This window comes from Dromiciops gliroides, chromosome 2 (genome assembly GCF_019393635.1).
Source record: "Dromiciops gliroides isolate mDroGli1 chromosome 2, mDroGli1.pri, whole genome shotgun sequence".
In the NCBI taxonomy this organism is placed as follows: domain Eukaryota; kingdom Metazoa; phylum Chordata; class Mammalia; order Microbiotheria; family Microbiotheriidae; genus Dromiciops; species Dromiciops gliroides.
In genome coordinates this window covers 409,126,276-409,142,020 of record NC_057862.1, presented here as the reverse complement: position 1 = coordinate 409,142,020, position 15,745 = coordinate 409,126,276, and the positions used below count along the sequence as shown (strand labels likewise).

General features: G+C 34.8%; 1 protein-coding gene across 4 annotated transcripts in view; it reads left to right on the top strand.

The window, feature by feature from the left end:
• The window catches only part of PHKB (phosphorylase kinase regulatory subunit beta), a 250,960-nt gene that overhangs the window by 148,679 nt on the left and 86,536 nt on the right, over window positions 1–15,745 (top strand). For all 4 annotated transcript variants that reach the window (XM_043983714.1, XM_043983715.1, XM_043983712.1 and 1 more), the window contains one exon: window positions 8,081–8,175. In XM_043983714.1, the coding sequence (XP_043839649.1) occupies window positions 8,081–8,175 (95 nt within the window). The remainder of the gene's footprint in view (window positions 1–8,080; window positions 8,176–15,745) is intronic.

The window sequence follows — 15,745 nt, the reverse complement described above, 5'->3', positions numbered from 1 at the left end:
TCACTTTCATTCTCTACTCTCTCTACCCTTCCCCTTGGCAATCTCATTCACTCTATGGTTTATCATATCACCTCTATGCAAGTCATTCCCCAAATCCCTGTAATCAGTCCTGACCTTTCTTTATAACTCAAAACACTTATCTTTAACTACTTCTTTGATTTTCCCTCTTGAGTGGCCCACTGGTGACACACTGGTGTGTCAAATTCATGAATAAATTCAAGCCTGTTATCTCCTCTTCTAAACCTGGTTCTCCTTTTTACTTCACTATTTCTGTCAGTTGTGCCATCATCCTTTCCTTCTCCCATGTTGACAGTAAACAAACATTTATTTATTTATTTATTGCGGGGCAGTGGGGGTTAAGTGACTTGCCCAGGGTCACACAGCTAGTAAGTGTCAAGTGTCTGAGGCTGGATTTGAACCTGGGTACTCCTGAATCCAAGGCCGGTGCTTTATCCAGTGCGCCACCTAGCTGCCCTGTAGTAAACAAACATTTATTAAGTGCTTACTGTATACTGGGCATTTCTGAGTGCCATTGCTGGATTTATCTTTGATTTTTCCTTTTCCCATCTCCTGTCTCATGTTACCGAGTCATCAGCATTCTCTAATGTTTATTCCATCTAATGTTGAATCCTGTGCATCCGTCCTCTTCTCTTCCAACTGTCACCATCCTATTTTAGTTCCTTATTACCACCTGTCCATATAATGTTATATTTTAAAGCTAAATCCATTTTAAAACTAAAATGCAGCCCACACAAAATCTTATGTACAGATTAGTGGTCCCCATTTCTGTTTGAGTTTGACACAACTGGCCTACACCATAAACTTCAGACGTCTTTGGCTTTCAAGGCTTCCACAAGACTTTCCTGTGTTATTTTATATTACTTCTTTCTATATCCTTTATTATGCTCCAAGGTAACTGCACTACTTTTAGTCCCCAAAATACCCTTCTTCTGCATGTGTATCTTCTCACATGTTTTTCCCCTGAAAATATATATTCCTCTGGGCTGTACTGTCTTCACCTGCTGATTTCCTAGTCAGAACTGAAAGTCCAACTTGAATGCTACTTCCTTCATTGTCTTCCATGATTTTTATGATTTATAAGGATTTTTCCCTTCAGGCATCCTATGATACTTTGTTTTAAACCTTTCTAATGTACTTATCATGTAAGTACAGTTTATAATTTCTGTGTCATCTCTCTTACTGACTCTTAAGTTCCATGAGGTTTAGGGATCATGTTTTAGCTACCATAGTGTTTGATGGATAAAACAATGCATCTATTGGGAAAACTAAGCAGAATCTAGTTCAGTATTTTGGGGAAATGATAATTTGCTGAGGGCTATGATTAAAAGAAACTACTAGTTATTTGAATTTTTTCTTTTTTCTTTATAGAATATTGGACTTTTAGAGCATTGCCTATAATAAAGTAGGAAAATAACTTAGTAAAATCCTGATTTTAAAATATATTGAAAAGCAAAGTTATTCATATCAGGAATTATTTTTAAATAAACTCATAGAATTCCCATTAGAAATAATTTTAGAAGTAACTTAAGCTAAATATTTAGAAAATGGCTATGTACTGTCATGTGAATAGCCTGCAAAAAATCACCATTCATATGAAAATTCACATTTACATAGTGTTTGAAAGTTTGTAAGGCACTTTCCCCACAGCCCTATAAGGCAGGTACACAACATTCTGTCTTCTAACTCTTTGCTTACATCCTCCTATCTGTGCCTTTGCACTCATTTAACTCACATATCTGGAGTGCATTCCTTCCTCCCATCTGCCTTATAGCATCCTTTAATTCCTTTCAAAGCAGAGCTCAATTGACAGCATTGAAAAGGCATTAGTTCTCTCCCTTTTGAAATTACATTGTGCTACTTTGCATGTACTTTTATCTACTTGTGTATGTGATATAGTCATGACCTCCTGTAGTAGAATATCAGTTTCTTGAGGGTAAGGACTGTTTTGTTCATGTATGTGGAGCTCCAATGCCTTGCACATGGTAGGCATTTAATAATTGCATTGAATTATTAATTTTCAGAAGTAAAACCCAATTTGGAGAGTGTGAATGACTTGCTGCTTATGGTCACACATTTAGTTTAAGGGATGACACAAGGAAACTGAAACTTAACTCTCCTAACTTCCCAGTAAGAGACTCTCTTCTTCATTAGACCTAATGCCTTTAAAATTTAACAACTTTAACGGAATTTATAACACAAAATATGGTTTGGTATTGAGAAAGCAAATTCTCTTGATTAGATTTTATGGAAGTTGCTAAGTAAGGTCATATTCATTGAAATAAGGCTGATAATTTATCTAGTGTATATTCTACTAAAGCCTCAGTTAATAAAAGGAATGATGAACCTTGAATTTTATTTTTTCTTTAAACTTTTAGGAGGAAAAGGTAAATGTTAAGATAATAAGATGGAATAGTATTTAGTTGCAAAATTCCTCAATATATTCTGTAATCAGTGCATGTCCAATACTGTTTCCTCTATCCTTCTGTGGCTAGAGTTCTGAGAAGAATTTATGTTCAGAAATTTGACCCTGAAGACTGCACAATCCTTAGTCACTGAAGAATAAATTATACTCATTATATTATATAAAGACAGGAGCCTAGATTTTGAAACCTTTTATTCATTAAGGACAAAAAAACAGTGGGCTTTCTACAATTAGCTAATTAACCTCTCAGGGCAAGTTTCTAAAATTACAGGTTATAGACAAATCGCCAATCTATATTGTTGGAGTGAGTTTCTACACTGGTACCACACCACCAATGAAATCATAGATCTGTATTCAACCTTTCCACAAACAAACAAAAATATTAAACCACTTCAATCAATCAATAAGCATTTATAAGTGCCTACTGTGTAGCAGACAGTATGTTAAGCACTGGACTAATTATCTGTTATGTACATTTATTAGGGGCATTAATAATTCTGTTTCCCTTGTTATTTTATAATGACAGCTGCAGATATGCACAAATATAGATACATACACAAACATATATATATATATTCATTCTAACAATACATTTGCTCTTTGATATACAGTAAAAGTTCAGAAATGCTTGGAGAATAGCAGATTTTAGTTATTTGAATTTTCTAGTTAACAGCATTAACCGGAAAGTTTCTGCCTTTTCCAGGTCTAAACTGCTATCTTTGTATGATATAATGAGTGTATTTTGCACTTGACCCCAAGATCAAGTCAACAAGTATTTATTAAGTGCCTGGCACTGTGCTAAAATCTGGGGATACCAAAAAAAGGCAAAAATTGTCTCTTCTTTCAAGTAGCGTACAGTCTAATGGTGGAGACAGCATGCAAATAGCTATGTACAAATGAGATCCATACAGGACAAATTAGAAATCATCTCAGAAGGGAGGCACTAAGATTGACAGGACTAGTAAAGGCTTCTTGCAGAGGGCGGGGCTTGAGTTGAGACTTGAAAGAAGCCAGGGAAGCTGGGAGGCAGAGGTGAGGTGGGAGATCGTGCCATACATGGGAGGTGGCTGTTGAAGATGCCTTGAGTCAGGAAATGGAGCATCACGTTGGAAGAAAGCATTGTTCTGAATATCAGAACAGTTCTCATTCTCTAGGACTTCAGGTGTGGAAATTATAGGGAGAACTGTTTGAGGTTTGTTCACTGATCGTAGAATACAACCAGGAAGTAATTTTTGTTCATGGTCACACAGTTTGTCTTTGTTGGAGGAAAGACTTTAACCTGTGTCTTTCTGCCTCCAAGACCAGCTGTCTATGCACTCTACCAGCCTGCATCTAGGTACTTGATACTTATGTCTTTGATATAGAGACTTAATAACTATTTCTTTCATGTTAGAGTTATTTGTGTTTCATACCCCCTATTAGACTGCAAGCTCCAAAAGGAAGCTCCTCCAATTTTAGCTCATTAACTCTCCACACAGTAAATACCACGTGTTTGTTGCATTGGAGTAAGTGGATGAAAGTGCTTTGAAAAGTCAAAAATACAAATAGAAGCAACATATACCCACTTTATCAATGGTTTCTGTTCCAACTCTTTCTGGATCATTTATTTAGGACTTAGAACATATTTTCTCATAAAAACAATGGTCAAAATGGTAGTCAAGCTCCCATTTAGCCTATCAAAGCCCACTGATTCTGTGACATAGCTTTAAAATAGCTGATACTTCACTTTTCATTTGATTCACTGACTACTACTTCAGTATGGAAAAGTTATCTTCTTATCTTCTAACTTTTACCCTATGAATGTTTCTGTTAAACTACAGGGGTGGGGGGGGCAGCTAGGTGGCACAGTGGATAGAGCACCGGCCCTTGAGTCAGTAGGACCTGAGTTCAAATCCGGCCTCAGACACTTAACACTTACTAGCTGTATGACCCTGGGCAAGTCACTTAACCCCAATTGCCTCACTAAACTACATGGGAGTCATTCCTCTGTAATTTTGTTGTTCATACTTTTTGCTCATTTTAATTTTGGACAGCACATGTATTATTCCATACCAAATTTATGTCCGAGGAGATTGTTTACCACATAGGAGAATATCTTTTATTTAGCTTGTCCAGTAGACAAATTTCACTGAGTGTTGGCAAGACCGCCCAGCTCTAAGAATGTTGGGTTTTGGGTGCTAAAAACAATTCTCCAGAGTGTTTTTAGATGTGTTCAGCAGAGCCTAAGAAACAGAGATCTTTTATTGGTTTGTTGACTTTGAACAGAATTTGTTTCGACTATTTCTAAATAGAGAACATGGTTTCAGTCACTGATCAGTTAAATAAAAAATGAATACAAGAAGAGGGTATATTGCTATACTACTGCTTCTTAGAGAAAAACTAGTTGTATGTCAGAAATTCTAACCCAAAAGGTATTGATTTCTAAGCAGTTTCATTATCTATTTTTGTTGGGATAGAGTGATTGCAAGTGACTTAAGTGCACACTAAACATGTAACTTGGTGGGGTTTTTTCCAGTTTACTGTGTAAATGACTGGTTTTCTTAGTACTAAGAAATTTTAGTTAAACTTCTTCTTCAACCAGAGTAATTTAGTAAAATAAAACAAATCAAAAAACCTTACTTGTTTCATTAAAGATTTACAACACCACAGATTAGTTATATATATATATATATACACACACACACACACACACACACACACACACACACACACACACATAAAATACATTAGTGGTGTTAAATATATGCATTATATACGTTAGTGGTGTTCTTTGATTCTTTCTCAACATGCTAAAGGACTGGAGAAAGCATGGTATAGTGAAAATGGATCTGCAGTGATATGACTTGGATTAGAATCCCAGTTCTACAACATACTGCCAATGTAGTCTTGAGCAAGTCATTTCTTCTCTCTAGGACTCAGTTTCCTCATCTGTAAAATGAAAGGGTTGAAATACATGCTCACTAAAGTCTTTTCCAGCTCTAAATCTTATTCTGTGGGAAAGAGGTACAAATTAAAACGAGACTTTCCTCAAGGAGCTTATAAAAACTGTCCCTTTTCTCTGAAGTTTAGATTTTATTGAGGGAAAACTACATTCATACATAGAAATAAATATAAAATAACCAACAAGTACTTTCAGTAACTTTCTCTGTGTTGTATATACCGAGTTATTTATATGTTGTCTCCTTTATTAAAACATGAGTTCCTTAAGGGCAAAAATAGTGTTTCTACCTTTCTTTGTATGTCTAGTGCTTAGCACAAAGTCTAGCACATAGTAAGAATAAATGCTTGTTGACCAACTGGTTTGGTTTGGTGGTTTTTTTTTCCCCTCAAAGAAAAGAAAATCATGTAATCAAGTAATCACTTTAAATAGGGAAGTCTGACTTTATCTTAATCTTACTTGTTTACTTCAGCTTTCCTCCTGTAAGTGAATTTTTTTGTATCCTTTTTCTACTGAACATTGGTTCCATTCAAGAAACTTCTTTAAAGTGTCCTAAAAATCAGTAATTATTAGGTACCTTAAATTTTACTAACAAGGTACCATCCCCAATTATGCCACCAGGACATAAATATACTGTACAAAGATTTATACAGCCTCACATAATTTTATAAGCACTTTTGATAGCTCTTCCTTTTATTACCTGTTATATTTGTCAGATTTTTATATTGCATATTCACATATACAGTAATGCAAATAGTTTGATTACTATATTAAAATAAATTCATAGAGTATGTATCTTGGCATCATTTGGAACATACTGATTGGTTCATTATTCAGTATCCCAATGGTGCAAGTAGTGTATGAAATGAAAAATCGTATTTCTGTTGCTAAAAGATTTCAAATAAACTGAAAATGCACAACTATGCATGAGTTGTTTGTAAATGTATATGATATAATTTTTGCTCTAATTCTGAATCAAAATCACTATTCTCATTGTGACCATTTAGCATCCATTTAGCATGAGTCTATGGAAGCTGAGCAAGCACATCACAGGTATAATTCCAAGTACATCAGATAAAGTGTCTTGTAGTTTGAAATTTCCACACTATCCTTTTTAAAAAGTTAAATTGGTCTTTCAGTGCAAATAGTCTCATTTCTCTTCATCTTTATTGATCAGTACTTTTTAAGAACCTAGTGTGTATATGCCATTTTTAAACTGCCTTTGTAAACTATAAACACCAGCATCACATGCTCCTAAGGAGCTAATATTCAAAGATTCTAAAAACTATAAATGCTATTGTTGGAATTCTAGAGGCTTTCTTTGTGCTTATGTTTAGAAGCAACTAAAAATTATATTAAACTTCATTCTTTCTTCTTCTGAAAGGAGTAAGTTCAGCATTGCAAAAATCCCAAGAAGCTGAAGTGTTGTAAATACCTGCAAATCACTACCAGATTTCATTTCATGATATCTTTGCCCCCCTCAACTCCCTGTAATTGAGGTTACATGCCCTCCAAAAAAAATGAGAAAATCAAATGCATTGATTTTTTTTCTTAAGAAAAGATAGGGTTTTCAGTACTTTTAAGGATTTTATGATGAAAATGCAATTTTAAAATATTCTTCAGTTCAGCAATTTGGCAAGTTAATATTATGCTCTGTAACTTCAGTTCTGTAATTACATTAAGGATGACTCCCACTCAGGTAACTTGAAATGTCTTTATGATTGAACTGTTTATTAAGATAGGAAGATGTCACCAATTTTTTCTTTCTTGATCTGTTAGTTTTAGGTGGCCAATGATTTCTTTCATTTTACTGATTAAAATATCTAGCCTAGGGGAGCTAGGTGGTGCAGTGGATAGAGCACTGGCCATGGATTCAAGAGGACCTGAGTTCAAATCTGGACTCAGACCCTTGATACTTACTAGCTGTGTGACCCTGGGCAAGTCACTTAACCCCCATTGCCTAAAAAACAAATATCTAGCCTCTCTACTGTCAGAATAGTGTTGATTACTTCCTGAAGGATCATAAAGGTAGTGTGTTACTTCTAAAGAGCCCTGAAAAACCCTGGGTTAGAATTCTGCCTCTGACACTACCTTTGTTACCTTGTGTACCATCCCCAGGTCTAGTTGTTCTCCTATTAAAATGAAAGGGTTAGACTAAATAACCTCTGAGGTCTCTTCTAGCTCTAGGCTTGTGGAATAGGGAGAAGGACTATGATTTTGTTATAATGGAGAACTCTCCTGCTAATGGAGATTCACACCTTCTCTGCAATTTATAGGCTTAGAAATTTTAAGTGATGAAACTAAGACATTAAGTGACTAGTCCAGGATCATATAGTCAGTACATATCAAATATAGGACTTGCCCCCAGGTCTTCCTTGCATCAAGATCAGCTCTCTCTCTCTCCACTGTGCAGTGCTGTGAAAACCTACCCACAGAGCATGTACTAACATACATAAATAATAGTCGGTTGGTTTGTGTCTTTAATATTTTTATCATGACGGACTCGTCTCATGTTTTGCTCTTCAAATCTTGAGTCAAGTCTGGAAAGAGAGAGGGAGAGAGTATTGGCGTTTTTAGGGTATATGGTAAAAGCAGCACTTTTCCCATAGATCATCAAAAATCAGATGTGTATAGTATATGATGAGCCATTGAAATTTTAGACTCAGCTTAATGTAGTCATTTCTTTTCTTCCTTTACAGCTGATGACTTAATAAGTCCCAAAGATATTGATCCAATCCAGAGGTACATCCCTGTACAGGATCAGCGGAATATTAGCATGAGATTCTCTAATCAGGTAATGACATATTTTATTACGTCATTTTGACACTAGTTCAAGTAATATTGTGAAAGGTTACTTTTAGCAGAGTCACATAAGATCATTTGAAGGATTTTTGTTTTTCTTAAATGGTAAAACCCATTGTATCTTTTTTTTTTTTTTTTTAGTGAGGCAGTTGGGGTTAAGTGACTTGCCCAGGGTCACACAGCTAGTAAATGTTAAGTGTCTGAGGCTGGATTTGAACTCAGGTACTCCTGAATCCAGGGCCGGTGCTCTATCCACTGCACCACCTAGCTGCCCCCCATTGTATCTTCTTAAGTAAGAATATACTTTCTCTTCTGTATAGTTAAGATCTGCTTAGATCAATGAACTTTTGTGAAGTGAGGAAAAGAATATTTAGAAGACATTGAATTTTCTGACTAAGTAGACCACTCAGTTCCCAATGGAGGAGACAAAGTATCTAATAATGTACAGGAACTTCAGAGAATATACAAAAAGCCTTTCATAGAGAGATAAGGCTGCTTTACATTTCACACTCAGTGTTACTTTATAGAAGGCTATGAGTTTTTGTTCCTTCTCCTTTCAAAGACATTTTTCTATAAAAATCTAGAATGACGGTTGGAGGCATTTTTACTGGTAACAGGTGATGTGATTTTTAAAAAATGTTTAAAATTTAGTTTCTGTGGATTCAGACTGTTGGTTCAACAAAATAAGCATTTGTGGGATGAATAAGATTGATGTTGACTTGGCCAAACCCTGAAGTAGCAAATAGTATCAGTAATGAGTACATTTAAAATGAAAACTTTATGGATTGTGGAAACTGCCTGAAGAGAGAGAGGGAATGAACCTGACTATGTGACTGGGATTCAAAGCAGTTGAAATGCACTAAAGCAGGAAAACAATACTACTTAAAAGAAATATGCATATTAAGCTGAATTGTTCCATGTATTTTAAAGTATGCGTGTGTATGTACATACATGTATTCCTATACATATATGTATATGCAAAGGACCATTAAACATCCATTTCTTTAAGATGTTAATACAGTTGTTTATCTGGCAAATATTTATTGAGTGCCTACTATGTGCAAGGCATTATTCATTTAGCAACTATCTGTTTTGTTCCAATCTTTGTTGTTGGCTTTTCTTTTTAATCTTAGCTACATTATTTAAAGTGGTAGGTTACTTAATATTTAGGGCACTTGTAAAAGCATATTCTCCACTGATCATGGAGAATATGAAAAGTATCTGATGATTAAGTACAGGAGAACAAGAAATTTGCCATAGGAAGAGAGTAAATGTATAGTGTTTAATATTTTTAAAAAGAAAAAATCTGAAATGATATTTAAATTGAAGCTTGTAACCAAGCTGTAACCAAGAACAACTAACATAGCTTCATCAAGATTGTGTTATGCCAAACTCACCATTTTTTCACTCCCACCCTTCCCTACTTTTTTTTTAATGGACAGAGTAAACAGATAGATCAATGGAATATTGTAAGTGTAGAATACTTAGAGTTCAACAAACTATTTATAAAGTCTTTTATGTAATACTTATGGACAAGATAGAAAAATGCATGGTAGGGGGCAGCTAGGTGGTGCAGTGGATAAAATACCAGCCCTGGATTCAGGAGGACCTGAGTTCAAATCCAGCCTCAGACACTTGATACTTACTAGCTGTGTGACCCTGGGTAAATCACTTAACCCTCATTGCCCCACAAAAAAAAAGGGGAGAAAGAAAGAAAGAAAAGAAAGATAGATAGATAGATGCATGGTAAACAAAAGTGTATTTAGAGGGATTCACAATTAATTAAATAATCAGTCACAAAGATTGGTTGTTAGTGAGTTGTTGTCAGCTAAGAAGAAATGAAATCCCCTATACATCTATCCTTGATCTTCAGAATCATGAAGTTAGAAGAATCTCAGAAATATACCCATTCAAGTCCAGCCCATGCCTAAATATCTAGTACAACACATACCTAACCACAATCTATTCTACAATATACCCTACTAGTGGTCAAGTCTTTCAAAGACCTCTATTTAGGGGGAAACCCACTAACTCCCCAGGGAGTCCCTTCCATTTTTGGTTACTTCTCATTCTAAGAAGGTTTTCCTTCCATCAAACCTAAATCTATTCATTCACAGTTTCTACCCCGTGTTCTTTGTTCTGCTTCCTAAGCCAAACAGAACATTGTCTATTCTTCTACATGATAGGTTGTCAGATATCCCAAGACAATGATCATATGTGCACTAAGTCTTCTCTTCTGTAGGTTATGTAGCCCTTGTTCCTTCAATTTATATCCTTATGGCATGAATTTGAGACCCTTTCTTACCCTTGTTTTCTCATCTGCTTATTTATCACAGTCTTTCCCAAAATACCATACCGAGAATTGAACTAAAAATTGAACTTTAGAAGAAGTCTGACAAGGATAGAAAATAGTAAGATTATCCCTTTCCTGGTCTTGGACATTATAGTTCTCTTAATATATCCTAAGATTACTGTTGCTACATTAAACTGTTGAGCTTTCTGTCCACTAAAACCCTGATATATAGCTTTTTTTCCCAAGAAACTACTGCCTAGACTTGACTCCTTTACTTGTACTTTTGAAGTTAATTTTAGAACCCAATTATAAGATCTTACATTTATTCCTATTTAATTTCACTTCTGAATTAATAAAGTAGGAGATCAATTCAATTTATTTCTCTTGGAGAAGTGAAATAGTAAAAATGGAAAGATCACTGGTTTTGGAGTAAGAGGACCTGGGTTAAATTTCTATCTCTGACACTTAGAGGTATTCTTTTTTTTTTTTTTGGTTTTTGTGGGGCAATGAGGGTTAAGTGACTTGCCCAGGGCCACACAGCTAGTAAGTGTCAAGTGTCCGAGGCCGGATCTGAACTCAGGTACTCCTGAATCCAGGGCCGGTGCTCTATCCACTGTGCCACCTAGCTGCCCCCTACTTAGAGGTATTCTAACACTTACCTGTGTTAGCTTAATTTCTCTGCACCTCAGAGCATCCTCATCTATCAAGTCAAGAGGTTGTTGAAGGTCATGAGGTTGAATTAGATGATCTCTAAGGTTCCTTCTAGCTCTAAATCTATGATGCCATGATCCTACTTTGAGCCTATGGAAAGTTTAGGCCAGAAGAATCATGTATTAGATCAGGGGTCCCTAACCATTTTTTATGGGGAGGAGTAGCATTTTTGTTTGCTTGAAGCCTTGGAGGTGAGGCATTGATGAACTGTAGCAGTGGTGGTAGAATGAGGGAACATCACATTTTAAAATACCAGTATATTTGAAGCCAGTAGTCTGCCAGCCTCACAACAGTTTGCTGGCATTTAGGATGGCAAGGTAAAGAGATCATATTAAAGCAACGAGATGCCAAGAATCAATATATCACACTGTCATGACTCATTTACATTTAAAGCTGTAAGAACTGGGGAATGAATATTACCTCCCCACAGTTCATTACATAAAAATCCATTTTAATTTTTTTCTCTATGGGAATACTGCTTTTGCCTGAATACTCCTCCAGTTTGTAATGCAAGGTGAAAGGAAAGTCCCATGTACTTTATAGAGAATCCCACTTTAAATAACCAAAATGAGTTTATTTGCTAGAAAGAATTTATTCCTTTCAATTCAGCATTTATCGAGTACCTACCATGTGCAAAGTACTTTACTATGTATTGGGAGAGAAGTTGAGACATAGTCCTTGTCATCATGGGATTTAGTCTGGTAGGGAAATAAACCATATAATAACAGCAAAATAATACATGGTAAAGTCATAAAAGGGATACAAGCAAAATTCTGTGTAACAAATATTTGAATTCTTATAATCCATGAATCAATGAATGTTTCCTAAGTGCTATATTTTATGCCTAACACTATGTTAAGGCAAAATTTGGTGTTATAATAACCTTAAATTCCTCTTCCCTATTGGAGAGAGAGAGAGAGAGAGAGAGAGAGAGAGAGAGAGAGAGAGAGAGAGAGAGAGAGAGAGAGAGAGAGAGAGAGAGAGAGAAATTGCTGCTTTATCTTAGTTTAATTTATAGGCCCCAAATCCCCCTTCAAAAATAGAATCTGGGTCTGACTTTTCAATTCCTCTTGTAGTTGCAGCATTCTGCTTTGATACAAATGGGAGAGACCAGTGGTGTCAAACTCAGATAGAAATGGGACCACTAATCTATACATAAGGATGGTTGCAGGCTACATGTTGATTTAGTTTTAAAATGTGATATTATCTATGTTTTATTGTATATTTATTTTTGTTAAGTATTTCCCAATTATATTTTAATCTGTTTGGGCCACAGTTAGGAGTGTTGTAGGCTGCATGCAGCATGTGTTTGACATTTCTGTCATAGATGGTAACAGTTATACCTGAAAGCAGTTCCCAAAAATAGGTATTTTTGGAGATGTGGAGAGGAAGGCACACCACATGAGTTATGAAAGAAGCATCCTCGAAATCTCACCCAGATGAAAATGGGCTAAACTGCACATTTACTGAAATGATTCCTAATGTATATACAAGAAATATTTGAAAGGAAAACAGGCTGAAAGGACACCCATTCACTTGTTTAGGCAACATCTAAGATTAACAATCCCTGCCTCTATACTCTACTTTCCTACCTCATGGCCACTGTAAAATGATATGGTGAGTAAAAAAACCAGATTCTTCCAGTACATAAATTATTCCTTGGAAACTAATTAATCCATTTTAGAAGCTGCATAAACCTTTTCATGACAAGGGGTGTACCACAGTACTTATTTTCAAGATGATTCAAAAAAGGTTCATCAAAAAACCTCCTCCAGTACATCAGGATGTGTAGGTAACTCTGGGTTCTCAAACTTTGTATGAGGAGAATATCAAATCAAAAAGATTCTACCAAGCTGGAAAGGATTTTAGTATATGTTTCGTGAGAACCATCCTAACTGAGCTGGGAAAAGGTGGTTTATAACCACATTGGCTAATGGTGATGAATTTTTTTGGCCACAGCAACTCACTAAGAAATTCTAGGTTCTAGGGGAATTGCTATGTGCCTTACACATAGATAGACATGGAGGAGAGTATGGCTTTTTGGAGTAGTTAGGTGAAAGTTAGCACTCTTCTTTTTCACCAGGCATCTAGGTGGTGCATTACATAAAATGCTGGATTTTAGATCAGGAATACTTGAGTTAATATCCTGCCACAGACACCTTGTTTCATTTTAATTCTTTTGGATTCATGCTTTCTCATTGCTTTTATTTGAGTTTTCAAAGTTTTTTTTTTCTCATACTGTGTTATCATTGTATAAATTGTTCTCTTTAGCTCACTTTGCTATGCATCAATTCAAAGAGGTCTTCCCACTTTCCTCTGAAATTGACCATTTCATTATTTCTTAAGGAATAATAGTATGTAAATTCATATACCAGTTTGTTCATCTATTCCTCAAAAGGAGTACATCCCCTTGATTATCAATTTTGAGCCATTATTAAAAGAGCTGCTTTAAATATTAAAAAAAAATTTCTCTTTCTTTAATTGGTTAGTATTTCTCTAGTAGTGACATAGTTAGGTCTAAGGGTATGCACTGATAATAAATTCTGGACATAGTTCAAAATTGTTTTTCAGAATGGCTGAACCAATTAACATATCTACCAATGGTTTCCTACTGTACCTGTTTTCCCATAACTTTTCTAACATTTATCATCTTTTACCTTTGCCAGTCTGATAGATATGAGGTAGAACCTTAGTTGTTTTTTTTTAATTCTTTATTAAAAATTAAGAGGATTTTAAAAATTGTTGATAGTTTGGACTTCGCTTGAAAACTACCTTTTCATATCCTTTTACCACTTATCCACTGGGGAATGACTCTTAGTCTTAAAAATTTTAATCATCTCAGTATATATCTTGGATATGAGACCTTTATCAGAGAAACTTGTTATAATTGTTTTTCCCTACCTACTTGTTTCCCTTCTAATTTTTACTACATTAGATTTGTTTGTACAAAACCTTTTACATTTTTGTTCATCAAGATTATCCAGTTTATCTTTGTGATCTTCTCTATCACTTATTTATCTCTATCACATGAACTCTTCCTCTACCCAAAAATCTGAAGGGTAATTTCTTCCTTGTTCTAATGTTTTTATGATGTGATCTTTTATATCTAGGTGATGTATCCATTTCTTGTTATATGGTGCAAGATATTGGTCTGAACCTAATTTCTGTTATATTACTGTTCAGTTTTTTCAGTAGATATTTGTCAAGTAGTTTACCTTTCCTCTGTAACTTGGGTGTTTGGGTTTATCAAATACTGTACTACTGTGTTTGTTAGCTTTTGTATGTTGTGTACCTAATCTGTTCCACTAATCTACCTCTTTTTTTTAAAACCATTATTATAACTGTTTGGTAGTACAGTTTGGTAACTGCTAATAGATCCCCTTCCTTTCTACTTTTTTTTTCATTATTCCCTTGAGGTCCTTAACTTCATTTTTCTCCATATGAACTGCATTACTATTTTTCTTTCAAAACTAGGCATTCCTTATGTTGAACCAACCCTGCATTCCTGATATAAACCTAAAGTGTATATCAACCTACCCAATAATAGTTCATTTAAAATTTTTGTATCAATGTTCACTAGAGAATTTGGTTTGTAGTTTTCCCTCTCTGTTTTGACGCTCCGTAGTTTGGATACCAATACCATATTTATATCATTCAAAGAAATAGTAAGCTTCCTTCTTTTCTCAGTATTGCAAACAGTTTATATAATTTGAAAATTAATTGTTCTTCAAGTGTTTGATAGAATTCATTTGTGAACCCATCTGGTTCTGAAGGTTTTTTTTTTCCTTTGGGAGTTCATTTATGACTTGTGTAATTTGTTTTTCCTGATATTGGGTTATTTAAATAGCCTGCCTTTTGTTAATCTGGGTATTCTACATTTTTGTAAGTATTTATCTATTTCCTTTGTTATCAATTTTGTGAGCATATAATTGAACAAAATAGTTTTTGATGGTTTCCTTTTTTCCTTATCAGTTGTTATATTTTTCCTTTTTCCTTTTTATATAAACAGTTTGGCTTTCTCTTTTTAAAAATCAGATTAACTAATTGCTAATCTATTTTTGTGACATACCAACACTAGAAGCACTCTTGACATAAACACGTAATAATGGATTGATTTCTTTAATGGAAATACTGTCTCCATAACCTCACTGTAGAATAAAAATGAATATTTCTTTTTAAAATATAAAATATGTTCACATTTATGTTTTTTATTTGATCATTTTAGCAGCACCGTGAAGTAGGTAGTACAAGTATTTTGACCTCCATTTTGTAACCGAAGCTCAGTGAGGTTGAATGACTTGCTAGCATGTCAGGGCACCAGGGCTAAGATGCCAGTCTCTTAATTCATTGTCCAGTGTGCTTTCAATTGTATTATAATCTCAATAGCAGATCATCATCACATAATAGTTTTAGCCATACTACCTGTATGTATAATTATATGAAATACATTACGTATGCTGAGAAAACTAGAATAAGGGTACAGTATAAATACAATGGGTGGAATTTATTATGTTTATCATTGTTCATAATAAACAAATTTAATTTGCTTTACTTTCCT